The sequence below is a fragment of the Festucalex cinctus genome, chromosome 7 (genome assembly GCF_051991245.1).
Source record: "Festucalex cinctus isolate MCC-2025b chromosome 7, RoL_Fcin_1.0, whole genome shotgun sequence".
In the NCBI taxonomy this organism is placed as follows: Eukaryota; Metazoa; Chordata; class Actinopteri; order Syngnathiformes; family Syngnathidae; genus Festucalex; species Festucalex cinctus.
In genome coordinates, this window is record NC_135417.1 from 21131778 (window position 1) to 21149597 (window position 17820).

The window sequence follows — 17820 nt, forward strand, 5'->3', positions numbered from 1 at the left end:
GGTTCAGTATCTTGCACAAGGACACCTTGGCAGGCTAACAGGGACTCAGGATCGAACCCACAACCTTTGGGTTGGGAGACAACTACCACCAGCGGGCATGGAACTACAAACATGTCAGGAAAAGCCAACTAAATGATAAATGGACCGCACTTGCCAATTTTATGGTGCTTCATCTACACCATACGATGCTCAAAGCAGTTTACAAAGCCTCGTATTCACCCATTCACACACAAATGAGCAGCTGCAGCCATGCTAGGCCCACTGGTAAGGAGGACCAAAACTGCCAAAAATTTGAAATAAATAAATGAGTAAATAAATAAATAAATGTCTAAAAGGTAAAATAAAAATGAATATAAAAAATATATATAATCCGAAAATTATATCTAAAAAATATATATATAAATGGAAATAAATCCGTTTTTATTTTCACTTTTAGTCATTTATTTATTTATTTGGACATTTATTAATTAATTTATTATATTTTTAGACATTTATTTATTTAGTCATTTATTAATCTATTTATTTAGTTATTTATTTAGACATTTATTTAGTCATTTATTTATGTATTTCATCATTTATTTATTTTGAATTTTGCCAGTTTTGGGCCGTACTGCCAAGTCGAAATGTTATTCAAATGAAGGGGCGGTCCTCAGCGTGTCTTGGGTTGGACTCCACTGTTGCAAACTGCCTGTCATTGGTCGAGTGAACAGCTCGGCGAACAAGGAAGTCTTGCCGGCTTGCAATGGAGACCTCCAGCAATGGACGACGATCGTGCCCACTGTCACCTCAACTTGCGACTTGAGTTGTTATACAACAAGTGAGAGCAGACAGCGGATACGATCGTCGTCCATTGCTGGAGGTCTCCATTGCAAGCCGGCGAGACTTGTTCGCCGAGCTGCTCAATCGGCCAATGACAGGCAGTTTGCAACGGTGGAGTCCAACCCAAGACACGCTTAGGATCGCCCACTCATTTGAATAACATTTCGACTTGGCTGTACGGCCCAAAACTGCCAAAATTCAAAATAAATAAATGATGAAATAAATGACGAAATAAATAAATAAATAAATGACTAAATACATGTAGAAATAGATGTAGAAATAAATGACTAAATAAATATATAAATAAACGACAAAATAAATAAATGTCTAAATAAATATGTCTAAATAAATAAATAAATGTCTAAATAAATGTAGAAATAAATGACTAAAATATATAAACGACGAAATAAATGTCTAAATAAATGAGTACATGTCTAAATAAATAAATAAATAAATGACTAAATAAATGTATAAATAAATGACTAAAATATATAAACAATGAAATAAATAAATGTCTAAATAAATGAGTACATGTCCAAATAAATAAATAAATAAATAAATGTCTAAATAAATGAATAAATAAGTAAATACATGTATAAATAAATGACTAAATAAATATATAAATAAATGACAAAATGAATAAATGTCTAAATGAATAAATAAATGACAAAGTGAAAATAAAAACGGATTTATTTCCATTTATATTAATTTTTTTAGATATAATTTTCAAATTATATTTGTACTATATTCATTTTTATTTTCACTTTTAGACATTTATTTATTTATTTAGTCATTTATTTATTTCGAATTTGGGCAGTTTTGGTTCTCCAGACGGTTGGAGCCAGGATTCGAACCAGCAACCCTTTAGTCACTGGACAAGCTGTTGTACTAACCCTTGCCACAAGTGCCACAAGACCATCGGAACCTTATTTGGGGATAATCAGAGGTACTAAATTGTGGCAGCCGTGTGCTGACTCCCATTTAATATGAGTTTGAAGGTGACTGGCTAATTCTGAAAGCTGCCACATCCCCCAGTCAGTAGTCACATTATCTCAGCTGTTTAATTTTGTTTCTCTCTATTGTTTTTTTCAATGGTGGGGAAACAAAATACATTTCGACTCTATGGTGAACATCATTAAATCATTTGCTGAATGCCAGCTTCATCATTTACCATGACCACTTTCCTGTGTTAGTCACGCTGCCAAGTAGATTACTCTCTTTGGTAGCAGATGTGTTGTGAATAGACCAATGATTGCGCAGTAGGTTGGGAAATGAGAAAAGTTAAGGAATACTATATCAATTTGTACTCCTTCATAGATGTGATGCAAGATACTGGTGCTATTTGCACTAATGAATGACCAGTTATCACATGACCATGTATAAGTAATTTTAACAGTTAATCACTATGATAATAAGTGCAACATATTTGCTAATTTACACACTATGACCAATGCTGTCCTCAAATTTTGATTTTGGATTTACATATAGCACCAGTATTTGCAACAACAACAAATATGCAACCCAGTTCATCACAGGTGCAATCTTCCACCATAAAAACAAGTGATGGGGATGATTTGGACAAGGCAGCTGCACAGGCCTAACAACAGAGCTCAAGACAGGAACATTAACAGTGCAGTTTTGTCAGACAGTGCCCAATATTGTACATGTAAACAGACCGGAATACAACAGTGAAATACGTGGTAAAGGTTCTGAATATGTGAGTGCATGGAGGGGTAATACAAGTCATTCTGCATGAGTGATGCTTTGGTGAGTTACACATGAATGGACCATGAAAGCACACTGTTTATTTATAGCTCCTCTCACCCCCAAGCAACACACAGGGAGAGAGAGGGGGAAAAACACCCATAATGCACTGAGCCAATGTGGCGTGCCGGCTAAACAACAGTGGAGGTTGGGAATGACATCTTGGGAAAACTCTACATTCTACAGGAGGTGGGATGCAAATAGCAATAGTCTTTAAAAAAAAATCAATAAAGAAATCCTGAAATCATAAAATAGGGATGACTCAGGATCACATCACAAACATGCTTGACTGTAGCTAACAAGGATTGAATGAATCAGAACCAATACTGTGGTGTTTGTTAAATAGACAGATAGGAGGAAAAGTCAACATCTTCTTGATGTCGAGACTAGTGGTATGATTGTAATGAGTCGATTGAGTGTTACAAATTCGGTCAACTGTGTGGAACTGACTCTTTAATCACGTCTTGAAGCAGCTGAGACAAAATGGAGCGTAACACTTAACCGCAACTACCTGACACACTGTCGATTCAGTCTGAACACGTTATTTATTGTTAAATAGGAATAAATGTTTAGTTTTTAACCTTACATTTTGGGTGGTCATAGGGAGTTGGAGTCTATCCCAGGTGATGTTGGGTGAAAGGCAGACTAAACCCTGGACTGGTTACCATTTCATTACAGGTCACATTATTGAGACACAGGCAAGCATTCACACCACTGAGTGGAAATTGAACCATCAAGGCTAGTCAGATGAGTGAACCATCATGTCAGTGACAACTGTTAAAATCATTGCTGTAAAAAGTTTTATTAACACATTCACTCCCAGCCATTTTCACAGAAGCAACGTACCCGCCTTCACTGCCGGCTGTTTTACTGGATTTTGACTGATTTTGCAAGGCCCACAAAATATTGTGTTCGATTGCTATAAAAACATGGAACCGACCAAAAGAAAGATTAGCATCTCCTCTTTCATCAGGAAAAAATATATATTTGTGTCTGCTTCCATTTTGCAGCAATTAGCATTAGAATATAGTTAAGTTTCATCAAAATTCTTCACATTCACAAAAAGAGCTTATTGCAACATGATCCTGGCTGATCTCTTATACTCAGATGCTACCTGCTGGTCGTTTTTGTAATAACTACCATTGCTTTAAGCCACCTCTTCATATCAGAAGCTGCATCAATGCCTTCTGTATGCTCTTGTATGAGTTAATGAAATAAAGATGTGGGAGAACACACTTGTAATTATACAATAAATAAAATTAATCGATTAAGTGACTGAAAAGTAAATCTTTAAAATTCCATAGTTGATCAAATAAATTATGTCACTCTGAAGTAGTGCATGAGCACTCAATATTGCTCACCTGTATGACATTGAGGGCAAAGCAAAATCAAAAATGTAGTGGAAATACATTTTCATTCAGACAAGTAGTTTTCAGGCTATTGCAAAATACGCTGAAGAAGACATAAGGGGAAGGAGCAAAGGAGGAAGGCAGGTAACAAGAGGAGATAATGGCTGTACTGTATATCAGCGAGACAGTGCTCTCAGCTCATTAATCTGGAGACACGCTGCTTGGAGAATTGTGAACACCCACACAGTATTCGACGGTACAGAGAGACAGTTGGATGCGCAGTGGAGCACACGCTGACCAACCTCTCCTCACATTTCTTTGGTCACTATAATGATGCAGGAGTGGAAGAGAAGAGATGCAAAAAAAACATCACTAAAATACATAGCTAGAAAACTCTGATCGAGTGTGATTTCACAAGAATTGAGCCGTAAAAAAACAGATACAAAATGGCCCACGTTTTATCATTGAAATACCTATTATATTTTATTTAGTGTATTACACTGAGCACAATGCCTCAAGGATGAAAGGAAAGGATGAAATCCAACAAAGATTGAATAAAGACTATGGGCTATATATTTGTAGAGCATAAAAACTGTTTTATCCTAATTTTTGACCTTCAAATGCAATTGTTTAGGAATTTGTTTCATCTATCTTTTTAAACATACTTTGCGTGCCTCGATCTCCCACTGGACTGGAGCAAATCACTTTCTTCTTTGGCATTGCCTCTCTTGCACGCCATTTAAATGGCATAGGAGGAGCCACTTCGTGGTGAATCAAGTCAGCTGTGTTCACACCCACAACAGCAGGGAGTCCTTGTGTTACGATGTACGCAACCTACGACATTTCAACTTTATGTCGCCATTTTAAAGTTATTTAAAGTTGTGTTGTCTTTACCGCCAGCAATGGGCATCCATGAGCGTGATTATTGGAAGGATACATGGAAAGGAGAGGGTGCGATTGAGACCATTGTTGTGACTAGAGAGCGAGACGGCGCAATAAAGTTGTGCTGGAGCTATTGCCCTCTCCGAATACTGTTTACTTTCCCACGACCTTCGTTTGAAGTGATCCACTATACACTAGAAATGTTCTGTTTTAAAAATACTAGGGGTGTCACGATTCGCCAACTCCACGATTCGATTTAAATTTCGATTTTGGGGTCACGATTCGATTTTTTTTTCGATTTTTTTTTTTTTTTTTTTCCGCTCCCCCACTTTATAACACAGAGGCATATGCTTCTGTAGGCTAAGGCTAGTCTATGATCATTGGTTCTATTCATTGTACAGTAAATCTTATTTCAAAAGATCGGCTACATATAGGTGATGCAATTTCCATATTATTTTTGTGTAAATTTATGTAATATATGATAATTGACATTAGGCAGGAATGATCAAATTCAAAGAATTTATTTACAATATAAAGTTAACCGTCTTGTTCTTACTGAAGTGTAAAATAAAAAATAAAAAAACAAAAACAAAAAGTCACAGTGGGTGCCTGCCATCTATTGACTGTTTTTGGTTACAACAGTGTGCTGTGCTTTCCTCTTAAAATAATGTGCAATGTGCAACAACAACAAAAAATATATTGTATCCAAAGTCATGGAACAAATACAGCCTGAACAAACTATATCCCAACATTTACAGTTGCTGGGCATACTGTAGCGTGGTTCAAGTACACTAATTAAATGTTTGAATCCAGCGTTTTCCAAGGCTGCAGGTCTGCTGCTATAAATAGACCTATGGATCTGGCGTTTCGCGCGAGCTGAAGTGTGTGGAAGTTTCACTGTAAATGAGGATGAAATAGTTGGTTGGACCGTTGTTTTCCCACTTCTAGTTGAATTTGATAAATCTAAATCTTTGTGATGCCTGCGTAAATGTCCCGTCATGTTTGTCGTGTTTCCCGTTGTTACGGCTGGCGGCTCGGGCCCGCCGCCGGCTCCGCTCCCCTAGTATGTATGTGTGTGTTTGTGTCGGCTGGTGCCCGTATAATGGTACTTCAGTTTGAATGCGCCAGCGCGACACTCTGATTGGAGGACTGTGCCAGCGCGACACTCCGATTGGACGACTGTGCCAGCGCGACACTCCGATTGGACGACTGTGCCAGCGCGACACTCCGATTGGACGACTGTGCCAGCGCGACGCTATTGTGTATCCGTGTATTATACCCCTATTGGTTATTGTTGTTTCTCCTCCGTTCTGTCAGTTCTGTCAAATGCGGTTATTATTTGTTCACCTTCCACTTTCACTCCCTTGTCAAACCCCTGCCTGAAATTTCAATTAGAACTACTCAGATGTTAAAGTCGACCCGTGTTTATCTACTCTATATTTTCTGTTATTGTGTTACTTCCCTTCCCCTTGACGAGCCGGGCGTAACACCGTGGCCGAGTACAGTACGCGCACATAGCATATCTTGCAACTGTGGTCTTTTTATCGACAACGTGAACGTTGTCGACATAACTCACCGGGAACGCAAAATGTTTCCAAACTGGTGACGAGAGAAGCGGGAGCGGCTTGAAGCACCATTGCTGTGTCTGTCCGCGCTTGCCATCATGACTGCAGGAGAAGTCAGCTAACAAGTGCCGTTAGCTAGTAGCTGAATGGCTGCGTCTCATTTGCTTTCCTGGGAGGTGGCGGTGGCGGCGGTGGCGGCGGGCGCGGGGGGGGGGGGGGCATCGAATCGTGTGTCCTCTCTTCTATTTCGATGCTCGAAATCGTGACGTAATTTCGATCGATTTCGATAAAAAATCGAAATCGTGACACCCTTAAAAAATACCCTCCGACATGTGTATATAAAGCTGCCGTGACCCTTGCAGCCCGGAGTTACGAAACTGAAATTACTTTGCGGCCCACTGGATGGCGTTCGCGCCCTAAGGTTGGGCCGTGGCCCATTGGTTAAGAATCACTGGTTTGACACCCATTATTGCAAAATAATCTGGATAGTCACAGAGTATATATGCAAAAAAGGTTTTTATAGGGTATTATTAAAGGTAATTCCGAAATCTGGGGGGGAGCTCCATAAGGACTAGACTTAGGCTGTTTTCTCAGTGCATCAAGAACCACCACATACATATATCTGTATTCCATGGGCTACAGCAGTAGAATTCCATGACTCAAGCCACTCATGAGCCCAAAAAATAATAAAAAATCGTTAACAGCATCTGTGCTGGGCTAACTAAGGAGAAAAAGCAGCTGGTCTGTTGCGCAAAGGTCCCAAGTCCTCTTTTCAGATGATCGCATTTCATTTAGAAACCAAAGCCTCTCAGAGTCTGGAGAAGCACAAAAGTAAAGCTGCTTCAAGTCCAGTGTGAGGAGGTTTCGTAGTTTGGGAGCCATATCATTTGCTGATGTGGCTCTAATGCCTTTGATCAAGTCCACAGTCAACGCAGCTGTCTACCAGGAAATTTTAGAGCACTTCATGCTTCCCGCTGCCACCAAGCTTTTTGGAGACAATGATTTTATTTTCCAGCACAATTTGGCACCTGTCCACAAAACCACAACTACCAATACCGGCTGTAATAGCCATGGAATAGCAGGACTTGGTCGATATCTTTGCTATACTAAATCTCTGATCTGCACCTGTACCACAACTGTATGTCACTTTGTAGTACTACAAAGGAAATAAGGTCATAGGATCCTGCCCAACCAAGCTAATTTGCTATCCTCTCCTAAGGAGACATATGTAATGAATATTTCCGACAGTTCGGACAGTCATATTCCAAAACATCCCACACCAGATCGACTCCTGTCAATTTCAAAGCAGAAGAACCATCATGGGATCTCTCACTTTGCGTGGGTCTTTCTTTCTTGGGAAAAAAGAAACTTGTGATAAGAAGCAAAGTTTCCCCCAGTTCTTTATAGGCCTAATCTTGAAGAAGAGGCACTACTTACTTTGTCCACAAAGAGTCACATTTCCTATTATTGGCCTCAAACACTTTTTTCAAAGCATATGATGGATTTAAATAGCAGGTGAATGCATGGGTCTTTCAGAACTAACAAAAACATTCTACGGTGCTAGTATAACTGTTAATGCAATGAATGTTCACTTGGTTACTACTTCGGCAGCAATGATGGCATTTGGTTACAAACCACTTTCACACAAGCAAAAATCCCAACAGGCCCTGCCTTCCACACACAATTTATTTTCAGATGCAACATTTCATCTGCACACATTCATGCATTATGTATACAAAATAATAAAAGATTATTGCTATGGACTGGAGTAATAACCTCTAATGGAAAAATAAGAATATTGCCTGCTTGCTATAATTTATTTATACATTCTAAAAAATGATACCCCGGCACAACTTAAGAGAGCAAGGTAACAATTTGTGTGGAATAAGTGCTTTCAAGTTAGACATTATTGAGGAAACGTCACAATAGTTACCCAGATGAATAAAATTACTTCAGTGTAATTAACATGATTTTCTTAACTTGGCCATTATTAAAACTCATTCACTGCCTTTGACAAGTATACTTGTCAATTGTATTTTTTAGAGCGGTGCTAAATGGGGGCGAATCTGAGCATGCTCCACTGTAAATATCAAACTTGGAAACAACTTTACTGATGCCCAACCACCGGTAGATGACATCATTGCCCCATTTTATAGGAAATAAACACAGTTTCAGAGTCCATGGGAGAAATGGCTGTATTTTGGCAAACCTACATTTTTCTGCTGTCAATTATAAAAGAACGGGACGGGACAAAAAGTAGGGAGTCTATTCTGTTATTTGGTAGATTCGGTTTATATATAATTATTGAATGTAATATCACGTGAGTATTGGAAATGTAAAAATTTTCTATAATGACTGGCAGTGAATGAGTTAACCAAATGCCTCAAGAATTATATAGGAGGATAACACAATTACTTTAATAGGCTATACATTAATTGACATTATTTTCTTAGCATAACCATTCTTAAGTAAATGCTACAATAATTATCTAGCTAGATAACTCAATAACTTAAGCCTGGTACACACAAGGATTTTTCAAATCTTAAAATATTTGTTTGTCTTTGCCAGACCCCACACATGAGGATAAAAAATTGGACATTGAACAGTTTTGGTCGTATTGTGTGTGGGGTGCTCAATCACAGTTCCCCATGCCTATCCCTGACGACTTTTGGGCAAGAGGACAGGTACACCCTGAACTGGTTATATTTTAGTTGCATCAGTAGTAGACTGAAAAGTCACATTACCTTAAATGCACAATTCGAATCATTGCTTTGTACACCCTGGATTTAAGCCCAAAAAACAAAAACACAAAAAAACATTTATGCTCACATTCATCAAGTCAAACCTAAAATGTATGTTTTTGAAATGTGGGAGGAAGCCGGAATAAAGACTCACTTAAGCATGTGGTGAAAACCAATACCCAGCCATGCTGCCTCGCAACACACTAGGCTAAATTTACCCCCAAAAAATGGATGACACAGACAAAAAAAAAACTGTACATATGTCAAAAGATTCGCTCTAAAAATTGACAAAAAAAAAAAAAAAAGCTTTATGCAAGTACTGCAAAGTAATTGATGGCGTAATATGATAAGCAATTCTAAAAAAAATATATATTAGTGAAAGGTCTACAACACAGTACACACGAATGGAAAATAAATAAACAGAATTTGTATGTCACTCCCTACTGTTTCTGTTGGTGCGTCACCTGACAGTGAAGCATGCTAACAGCAGAGATTCGAACAGAATGGCTGTAGTAGGCCTATACTTCTGCATGCGCCAATATAGCAGGTGTCGAATAGCTCTGCTTTTCAAGCAGTTTGCATGCCTGTATCTAATTGTGCATTCAAGGCAACTTGACTTGTCTGTCTGCTGTTGATGAAGAGTCTCATTGCAGCAAAAATTTAACCACGATCATAATGAACTTTATGGAGAAGCAGAGAGCTATAATCGATTACAGTACGTATATTGAACTGAAAACAGTATGTGTTTTTTTGAGGTGGGACCTCAATTCGAGAGGACAGATTAGTTTAACACACTGATGATGGGGGAATAATGTTCTGTCATAGCAGATTACATTGATATGGGGTATATGCCACGGAAGAGGCTTCCGTGTTTTTGCACATCAGCTTTAGTTCCGGTTCCGGTTCGCGACGTGTGTGCCGCGTCCCAATACTTGTGCGTCCGACTATGTGCCCCTCGGTTGCGCGTTCCCGTCGACGGGTGCGAGTGTGTAGTGTGTCTGTCAGTTGTCCGAAGCACTTCAGAGAACTGAGAAGCCCTGCGCACTCCCGCCCATCGACGCGAGCACGCAGTGGGGGATGCAAGTGTTGGAACGCGGCCCACACGTCACAACCCGGTAACCGGAATCAAAGTCGATGTGCAAAAACACGGAAGTAGGAAATCCCATTAAAGAGTGTTTCAGAATCCCAAACTGCACATTGGGTAAATGTCAAGATGGATAAATGAATCAGTGACATCATAATGGCACCTCTTCAAAACTAAGCCAATGCATCTTTCATTATGCCTTTGAGTCACAAGTTAAAATGCATTTTTTTTTAAATCCCCTCCATTAATCCAACCATAGCTTTTCATAATTTTTTCCCCACAGGTGAATTGCAGCCTATCCCAGCTGTCTTTGGGCCAGAAACAGACTGGTCGCCAGCTAGTTATAGGTCACATTTAAACAAACAACCATTTACACTCACATTCACACCTAATGACAATTTTGAGTCTTTTAATGAACCTCCATGGATGTTTTTTAAATGTGGGAGGAAATTGGTGTACCAGGAGAAAACAACAAGCACGTGAAGAACATGCAAATTCCACACAGTAAGGCCCCCGCACGGATTCGAACCTGCAACCTCATAACTGAGAGGCACACGTAATAACTTGAATCCAGGATACATGTACTGTACAATGCCATGAAAAATTATTTTCCCCTCTTTGTGATCTCTCTCTCTCTCTCTCTCTCTCTCTCTCTCTCTCTCTCTCTCTCTCTCTCTCTCTCTCTCTCATTACACTGAAATGTTAAACCTATCTGGCACAATGTGAAAAAGTAATTGCCCCCTTTGTTAAATCATGACTTACTAAGCTTGACCACCATGTTTTTGGACAGCTGAGTTCAGTTTCACTGGATACACCCAGGCCTGGTTCTCACCAGTTTCGTTGAATCAAGAAATCACTTAAATAGTACTGTACTAGTGTCTGTCACACAAAATGAAATCCATCCAAAGAAAGTTAAGAGAAAATTAGAAACAAAGGGGTATATTCACTAAGAATGCGCTGCGCCTGGTAATAGCGCGAAATATTGCACCACAACTGCACCGGCAGTCTGCACCCAGTTACCCACCTATTCACTAAGGATATTGCTCTAATCATATACCGGCGCAAACATTTCCCATAAAACTGAGAGCTTGGAGCAAATTTGCACCTGTTTTACCACATATGGCAATGGATTTGCGCCAAGAACATGGTTGTTATAGTAACAGTTGCGAGAAAGATGACATTATCAGAAAGCAAGGTTGGACCAAGAGTAAGTGTTTAAAGTGCCATTAAACTGTACAAAGCAGAGAAGAGGACGACAACGACGTAATAAATTCATAAAGTACAAATTATTGGTGCAATCGTTTTTTGATATATATTTTCAGAGGTTGGCGTACATTATGCATCTGGCACGCAAAAATGATCGTAAAATGCCTCCCCGCCATTGCCGATCAGCCCGGGTTACATTGTGTCTTAAACCAACACAGAAAATTTCCCCCTCCCCCCTCTCTCTCCCTCTCTCTCCTCTCTGCCTGATCAGCCAGAAAGGGACGTGCACCGTGCTACGTGCACTGCTGTCATGATCCCGGGATCGAGTTTGCGGCAGGTTTATACATGCTTTACGTAAACGTTATTTGCGTCACGCAAACTCCGTGTGGCTATTTGCGCTGGCGTTAGTGAATAAGCGAAGTGCGCATTAAGTTTGCGCATGCGCGAGGGAAAAAACGAGGCTACCAACTACCCTATCAATTTGAATGGAGGAGATTAGAGTGGTGACAATCTTTGCATAACTGTACACTTTAAAGCTTGCAGGTCAACTTCCCCGATGTCAGTAAACCACATGCTATGCATGTTCATAAAAAAACAGCAACTTTCCAGCAGTTGAAACGTTTCTATCAGAGCCGATTCCATTGGAATTCTTTCTACCCATAATGCACCTTGAATTCGAGATGCGCACTTCGCTTATTAGACGCTGCATATCAATGAGTCTCATTTGCATTGGGGTGGGCATATTTAGCGTCAAATGTATGCAAATTACCTAATTTACATACATTCAAATAACACCGGCGCACCGTAGTGCAATCTGGTTGGCAGCGCACTTGGTGATGGATTTCCCCATCTGCGCGTGTTCAGTGAATTAGGCACTCCCGGATTGCTACATTTTTACCGGTTAGCACCGTGCAAAGGCGATGCAAACCTTTAGTGAATAGGCCCCAAAGTGTTTTAATCTGTATCAGTCTGGAAAAGATTACAAAACTATATCCAAGACTTTCGGACTCCAGCAACCTACGGTCAGAGCTGTTATCCACAAACGGAGAAAACTCGGAACAGTGGTAAAGCTTCCAAGGAGCGGTCAGACAACCAACATTACTCCAAAAGTGCAATTAAAACTCATCCAAGAGGCCACAAAAGAATTCTAAATGACATACAAAGAACAGCAGGCCTTACTAGACAGACTCTGGCAAAAAATGGCATCCATGGGAGAGTTCCGAGGTAAAAATCACTGCTGACAAAAAGAACACAAATGCCCGACTTATATTTGATCCCCAAGGGGGGGTCTGCATGTGAGGTGTGTGGCCTGTTACATCTTGCGTAATATAGCACAGCATTTCATTAAAAAAAAACAAAAAAAAACATTATGCATACCGTCAAACATGGACTGGAAGTGTGATAGTCTGGGACTAATTTGTTGCTTCAACACCTGGACAACTGTGATTACTGGGACAATGAATTCTGCTGTCTCCCAGAAATCCTGCAAACGAATGTCAGATCATCAGCTCAAGCTCCCCAGAGTGGGAAGTCCAGGTCCAGAAAGAAAAAAAAACCTGCCAATGTTTGGCTTTAGCCACAGGTGCTTCTGCTGAACTGGCGAGTTGAGTAGAAGCACCTGTGGCTGAAGCCAAACTGTGGCCCGGTTTTTACTTGCTGGACTTGGATTTGCCACCTCTGATGCCCTCAAGCTCAAGCGCTACTCAGCAGGAAAACAACCTGAAACATGACAAGTCCAACCCCAGAATGGCTCAAACAAACCAAAATTGAGGGTTCTTGATTACCAAGTCCAGATTTATATCCAACTGTGCTGATGCTATGGCAAGGTCCTACAAGCCATTTTGGGCGGTGGACCCATGATTTCACTAGGGGTGTGAATTGCCTAGTACCTGACGATTCGATTCGTATCACGATTCACAGGTCACGATTCGATTCGATACCGATTAATCCCGATACGAATGGTCACGATTCGATACCGATTAATCCCGATACGAATTTATAAGTCGATTGTTGCGATTTTTTTTCATTCATATTTAGAAAATACTAATCAGTAAGCTTGTAGAGTGTAAGATTTATATGAAAATGTATTATTTATTTATCTGAAATTTCAGTCTTATAGAGGTTGTAATCTGTTTCATGTTTGAACAGCATTAAAATAAAAATATTAAGGCTTAATGTGCCGTTCATATAACATTCTTCCATGCTCAAGGTGTGAATCCTAAAAATAAATAAATAAATAAATAAATAAATAAATAAATAAAAATAAAATAAAAGATCGATTCTGCCGATTATTGAATCGATTCGAGAATCGCGCGATGTAGTATCGCGATATATCGCCGAATCGATTTTTTTTAACACCCCTAGATTTCACCAATAGATGGTGGCCATTGATAATTTTGAAAGATTCCCGAAAGGCCGGTCAATTCCAGGCCGCAACTAGTGTGCATCAGAGACAAATCAGAAAGAAATTCAGTGTAAAGGACATACTAGAGAACTAAAGTGTGAAATAAGTTTATGAACTGCTTTTTGATTATTTATTTTTTTTTTACTCTTCACATGCAGGAGGATTTATGATATGTTGTGGTGTTCTGTTAAATCCCGGTTTCAGTTCTCTTGTCTTTGTCTTAGATTCAGTGTTTGCCCAAGTGTTTTCATTCTGCAGCAAAAACAAAATACTTTGCCTCAGTTGTTGTTAGTTGAGTGTATAGCACATCTTCCTAAAAACAATAACAATAACAGCAACTGCAGCATGCTTTGTTTTCAACCACAAGAGAGGTTCTAAGGTACTGGGTGGAAGTCAGTAGTCTAGTCACATCAACAAATTGCTCGAGCAAAGTTTTGGCAAGTCAAATTTGCTGTGCCATGACTCAATGCTATTCATCATTCTGATTTAGCTTCTTAGTTTGACACACTGATTAAGAGAGTGATTTTTCTATATTGATTCAGGTTTCACAGTTTGAGTTTGCTGACATTTCCCAGACTCATTGTTTCAAAATGTGGAGAAACAGTTCATTTCAGTGCTCTTCCTGATAGCCTCATGTGATATTGTTGTACAGATTAATGAAGAAGTATAGTGTACCTGTATCAGTAGTAGTATTTTTAGTGATATGTGTTTTGTGGTGTAACTGGTCTACTTGTGTTGTACCATATGTACAAATGTATCATGATACCTCTTAATTTATCAGGGTTGGGGGAGGTAGCTATGCTCTGGCAGCATGGTATGGAAGTGATTCGCGCTTCTGCCTCACAGTCAAGAAGTTTTGTCTTTTCTCCAATTCCGACTTCCTCCCACATTCCAAAAATGCTCATGGTAGGTTAAATTGAATACTAAATAGCCAATATTTGTAAGATGGTTATGTGAGTGCAAATGGTTGTGTAATGTGTGTACATCATGAGTGTAGTTTTAAATATGCAACCAACCACCACATCTAAATTTTCAACAGGGGCCAAAATAGGAATGATGGGATATTGTGTCAATGAGCATGACAACAATTCAGGGAGAGGCCTCTGTTCATATACAGTATGGTAGTAAATTACGCCACACATAACCTTTTCAATTATGCATTCACCTGCATCAGAGCAGCATGGGGCACTATGCCATCAGCACGTTGTGTACAATACGACCATAGAAGGCTTGCTGTTATCAGAACATCTGTTTGGTAAGGTACTCATTTTCAGTTTAAATGAAAGATGGCTCTCGCTTTGAATGCTTTAGAATACATCCATGTGATGACACACTGATGACTGCTTGGGGGAGGCAACCACCGTCACTTTGCGGCATAGCCTCTACAGTATGCACATGATAGGTGATGCATAGATAGATAGATAGATAGATAGATAGATAGATAGATAGATACTCACATTCCAGGTGTTTTTTCTTTGGGGCTGTTTGTTCATGTGTAGTGGATTTACACACAGCTCGGGACACCTCTGATCCAGTCAAGCTGTACTGGGCCGCGGCGATGCGGTCCGTCAGCGTCTGACCCGACATCTTCTACTCTCAGTGGAGTCCACCCTCAGCGATCGAGTGGTCCTACCCCTCCACCGCTTCAAAATGAAGAGCAGCCTCAGTAATCCCAGCTGCGGCCCTCGAAGCCAAACACAATTCTATTACATAACAATGGTGGAAGTAGTGAGTGATCGGTCCATGCGTCTTCGTAAAAATAATTAAAAAAAATATATATCTTCTTACAGGGCGTTTTGAAAGGCCACCTCAAGAGTGCTGATATTCAAATAAAAAGATCACCTTCAGTCTTTTGCTCCTGTGTTAGTTTTCAGCCAGTGAGACAAATTGCTCTTCTAGGGATGATGCTCTTGAAGCTTCCCCCCTCCTCTCACTCTTCCAGCCTCCGGCCTCCTGCTTAATCCTCGCAGCCTCTCTGACAGTCCTTGTTTGAGCAGAGGAACATCAGGTCCAGGCTGGCAGCACCCCCCATCCGGAGCAACGCTTTTCCTGGTCCTCCTTCTCCACCTCCTCCCCTGGACCCTTCCTCTGTGCTGCGACCACCTCCCCGCCAACAAGCCCCGGCGAAGCACGCTTCAAACGCCGAATATTAAGCTCTGGCGTCTTTCTTTTTCTTTTTTTGTTCGTATTCGCGTCCTCTTCAGTCTTCTTAATTATTTAATTTTGCGTTTGTCGCCACTGCCCCGCCCTTTCGCCGCGTCATGTGACAGTGTCGTGCCAATGCCAAAACTGCCGCTGCTGCTTTGTCATCGCGAGAACTGAGGCTGTCAAGGAGAACGGAAAGGACGTGAGACTGAAGGGTTAATAATGAAGCTAGTTGACGCCCAGGCTTGATACTGGTTGTGGTCACGTGAAGGTGACTGGGGACATCACTTCCTTTGAACCCCTTCTCATCACCATGTAGCTTTTATCACTGTCCGTGGTGCTGATACTGTGTACGCAACCCTGCTCGGTCACTGTGGCTGATGGTTTATATTCATGCTGTGTAGTAATGTAAAATATAAATATTTCATCATGAGGTACAGGCCAGAAAAATTAAAAATAAAACAAATAGACTTGAAATATTTCACTTTGCATGTGGTGAACTAATGTAACATACATTTACATTTTTTGAAATAGCCTTTCCCTCGACATTCTAATTTTCTGCCCTGCACCTGTATGTAAAGTTGCTTAAATGGCTACTGGTGCATCTGGCTGCAGACATCACTCATATCCTGTAACAGTGACTGCCATAATAGCGTTTTATTTTTTATTTTGTTAATGTTGTTCTTAGAATATAGTTTTTGTGACTTTCATCTTTGCCACAGCAGGTCACTCGCATATTTGTTTGGCAGTTTATTTATTTTCTTACAACATATGCCCTCCCCAACACCATTTTTAATGCATACTTATTGACTGAGTATTGGGACACTGGCAGAGAATCAAACAAGCATAATTTATTTTTCTACTCTGTAAAGTGACCATGACTGTGAAAGGTGTCTGTATTTTGAATGTACTACTAATTCATGATATATGGTTATAATCTGCATTCAGGCAGAAGCCTGTGATTTTACATGCACTGTGATGGTTGAAATATAGGAGAATTAATTTACAGCCTGATTGATTGGTGTCATATCATTGCATTTTTGGCTTAAATAAGGAGTTCCATTTTACGCATTCAAGTCAATAAGTGGGTCAATCTGTACAATTAAAGCATCTGCTAAATAAGTCTGTCTTCATTAACAACAGTATTTTTGTAATTTAAAAAAAAAAAAAAGCTTATCACTTTACTAGGCTTTGTGGATTCCTAGAAAAAAAAAATCTGACAGTTACTGTTACACGCGGAAGCATAGCTATTAATGCAGTTTCACATTGTCAGAAAAGTAATGTTCATTGGTTTAAACTCCTCTGCATCACACTAAGAAGTGTTTCTAGTTTTCCTATCTCCTGAACACAGTCACTGAAATCAAGCTAAAACTGACTCAGCATTTTTGTAACGACAGACCTTTTGCATCCACTCTTATATTTGATCAGATTATATTGTATTGTATTAATGATGTGGTCATTCAGTAGAATTCTATCCAAGGTGTCCTGTGTTCAAAGCAAACTTTGATATTACTGTACTAATCTAACATGCTAGACTTGCAAAGCCATTGTGATCCTGAAGATTGACAATTGTTTTGCCAGACATGTTGCGTATTCTTTGGAGGCTGTATTCCACTAACAAAATTGCTGTTTAGTTTTAGTACACATAAGGTGTAAACCTGCTTGGTAGGAATGTTACGATATCAAAAAATCACGATACGATATCACGATATGATAATTATCACGATATTGTTGGGAGGTTGGCGATACAAAAAAAGGTCACAATATTGTGTTTAAAAAAAAAGAAAAAAAAAAAAAAGAGCTCATCCGAAAGAAAATACACACAATATTGTGCTTTTGTACAATTATCACGATATTGTTG

The 17820-nt window shown here is 39.7% G+C and overlaps 1 protein-coding gene across 17 annotated transcripts in view; it reads right to left on the reverse strand.

The window, feature by feature from the left end:
- snap91a (synaptosome associated protein 91a) overlaps nt 1-16083 on the reverse strand; it is a 49223-nt gene extending 33140 nt beyond the window's left edge. For 9 of the 17 annotated variants that reach the window (XM_077526674.1, XM_077526667.1, XM_077526675.1 and 6 more), the window contains exon 1: nt 15272-16082. In XM_077526674.1, the coding sequence (XP_077382800.1) occupies nt 15272-15401 (130 nt within the window). In that variant the 5' untranslated portion in view covers nt 15402-16082. Of the gene's footprint in view, nt 1-15271 lie in introns of all 17 variants that reach the window. The other 8 variants (XM_077526678.1, XM_077526677.1, XM_077526676.1 and 5 more) reach the window with 4 other exon arrangements.
- Between the last annotated feature and the right edge of the window lie 1737 nt (nt 16084-17820).